At 36.8% G+C, this 1,572-nt stretch overlaps 1 protein-coding gene across 1 annotated transcript; it reads left to right on the forward strand.

Moving 5' to 3' along the window:
- The first annotated feature begins 222 nt into the window (after nt 1-222).
- Nucleotides 223-1,539, forward strand: LOC100638879 (transmembrane protein 144-like). Its single transcript, XM_003391884.2, has 3 exons — nt 223-460; nt 745-1,029; nt 1,299-1,539. The coding sequence occupies exons 1-3, from the start codon at nt 334-336 to the stop codon at nt 1,406-1,408; spliced, it is 522 nt and encodes a 173-aa protein (XP_003391932.1). The 5' UTR covers nt 223-333; the 3' UTR covers nt 1,409-1,539.
- Nucleotides 1,540-1,572: the final 33 nt, after the last annotated feature.

Here is a 1,572-nt window from a genome sequence, read left to right on the forward strand (position 1 = left end):
AAGTCAAAACAGCTTGAGGGAGCCTATGGAGATGTTGCTTTGTTTACAAGATGCCTACAATTCTTCTTCTTTTTCCTTTCTCTCCTCTGACTATCTCTTCCTTGCAGTAGGTTAGTAGTTTTGCTTGCATGTGTTGCAACCTGTGGAGGTCTTTTGCATTTATTCAAAAGAGAGGAGGAGATAGAGAGAGGAAGCTGGTAACCAAGGAAACACTTGCTTTGCTGCAGCTAGCTCCCTCCCTTTCTCCTCCTCCCAAACGCCTCGTTGTTGCAGGACAGCAAGAACAAACTGACAGCAACTTATTACTTATAAAAAACCTCTTCCTCCAACAAAATGACAGCAATAAAGGCCACCATATTCATCTTCATCCTGCTTGCTCTGCTCTGCTCCACTGCATACGGGCATAAATATTCTAAACCTTCAAGGCCAACTTCTTGGGTCTGCTACACTACAGGAGGAGGTGAGAAGGAGGCTGTGGTCATCATACTTACACCTTTTCTGTTTGTCTAACAAGCCAGGCAAACAAGCAACCAATGCTTGTATATTGTTTTGTACTAGATACATGTAGAGCTACAAGTAAAGATACAAATACATGTACAATGTAGATCTATTCTTTAAATAAAGTAGACATGATGAATAATTGTCTGATAAAGCTTAAATGATTCAATTTACACTCCATTTTGCTTACTTATGAATCTATTAGCACGTTCCTTCATTTCAAATTCTTTTTTTCCTATAATACAGCTGCTGACATGGCAGGTGGGAATATAAATATAAGTACCACGAAATGTGACAGTGGGAAAGCAACCACACTCAATACAGTGATAGGATTTGGATGTGCTCTCATAGCTATATTAGGATTTGGTAGTAACTTTATTCCAGTGAAGAAGTTCGACACAGGTGATGGGATGTTCTTTCAATGGGTGCTGTGTATTGGTATCTGGCTAGTTGGAGTGGTAGTTAATCTGGTACGGTATCAACCACCGTTCTTTTACCCGGTGTTCTTTGGAGGGATACTATGGACTAGTGGTAAGAGAGAGAGAGAGATGAAAGTACTGTATATTCATGAAGTAAAAGATTGTTATCAGTATGTATTAACTGTTGTTGTATGGATCACATGATTTAGTTTTATATAAACATCATATTATCATGTGACACATCATCTCAATACATTTATGTATAGATACATGTACATGTATACAAAGCTCATATTTCATTTTCTCTTTCTGAATTCTTCCCAAATCTCTCTCTTTCTCCCTCTCTCTTTCTCTCTCTCTCTCTCTCTTTTTCACCCACAGGTAATGCACTAGTAGTACCAATCATAAAAACTATTGGACTAACAATGGGACTGACTATATGGGGAGCCACCAATATGTTATCAGGATGGTTCACTGGAATGTATGAATAATAATATTAAGAATAGTGTTAAAAATAAAATTAAAACTATAATAATATTTAAAATAATAATAATTATTAAAATTAAAATGATGTTAGTTGACAATTCTTTGTAAAAGTGAGCCTGAAGTAGATATGGTAATGTGGAAGACCACTACTATACTTCTCACCTTGCTT

Source organism: Amphimedon queenslandica, unplaced genomic scaffold (assembly GCF_000090795.2).
Source record: "Amphimedon queenslandica unplaced genomic scaffold, v1.1 AMPQUscaffold_4753_Cont23270, whole genome shotgun sequence".
NCBI lineage: Eukaryota > Metazoa > Porifera > Demospongiae > Haplosclerida > Niphatidae > Amphimedon > Amphimedon queenslandica.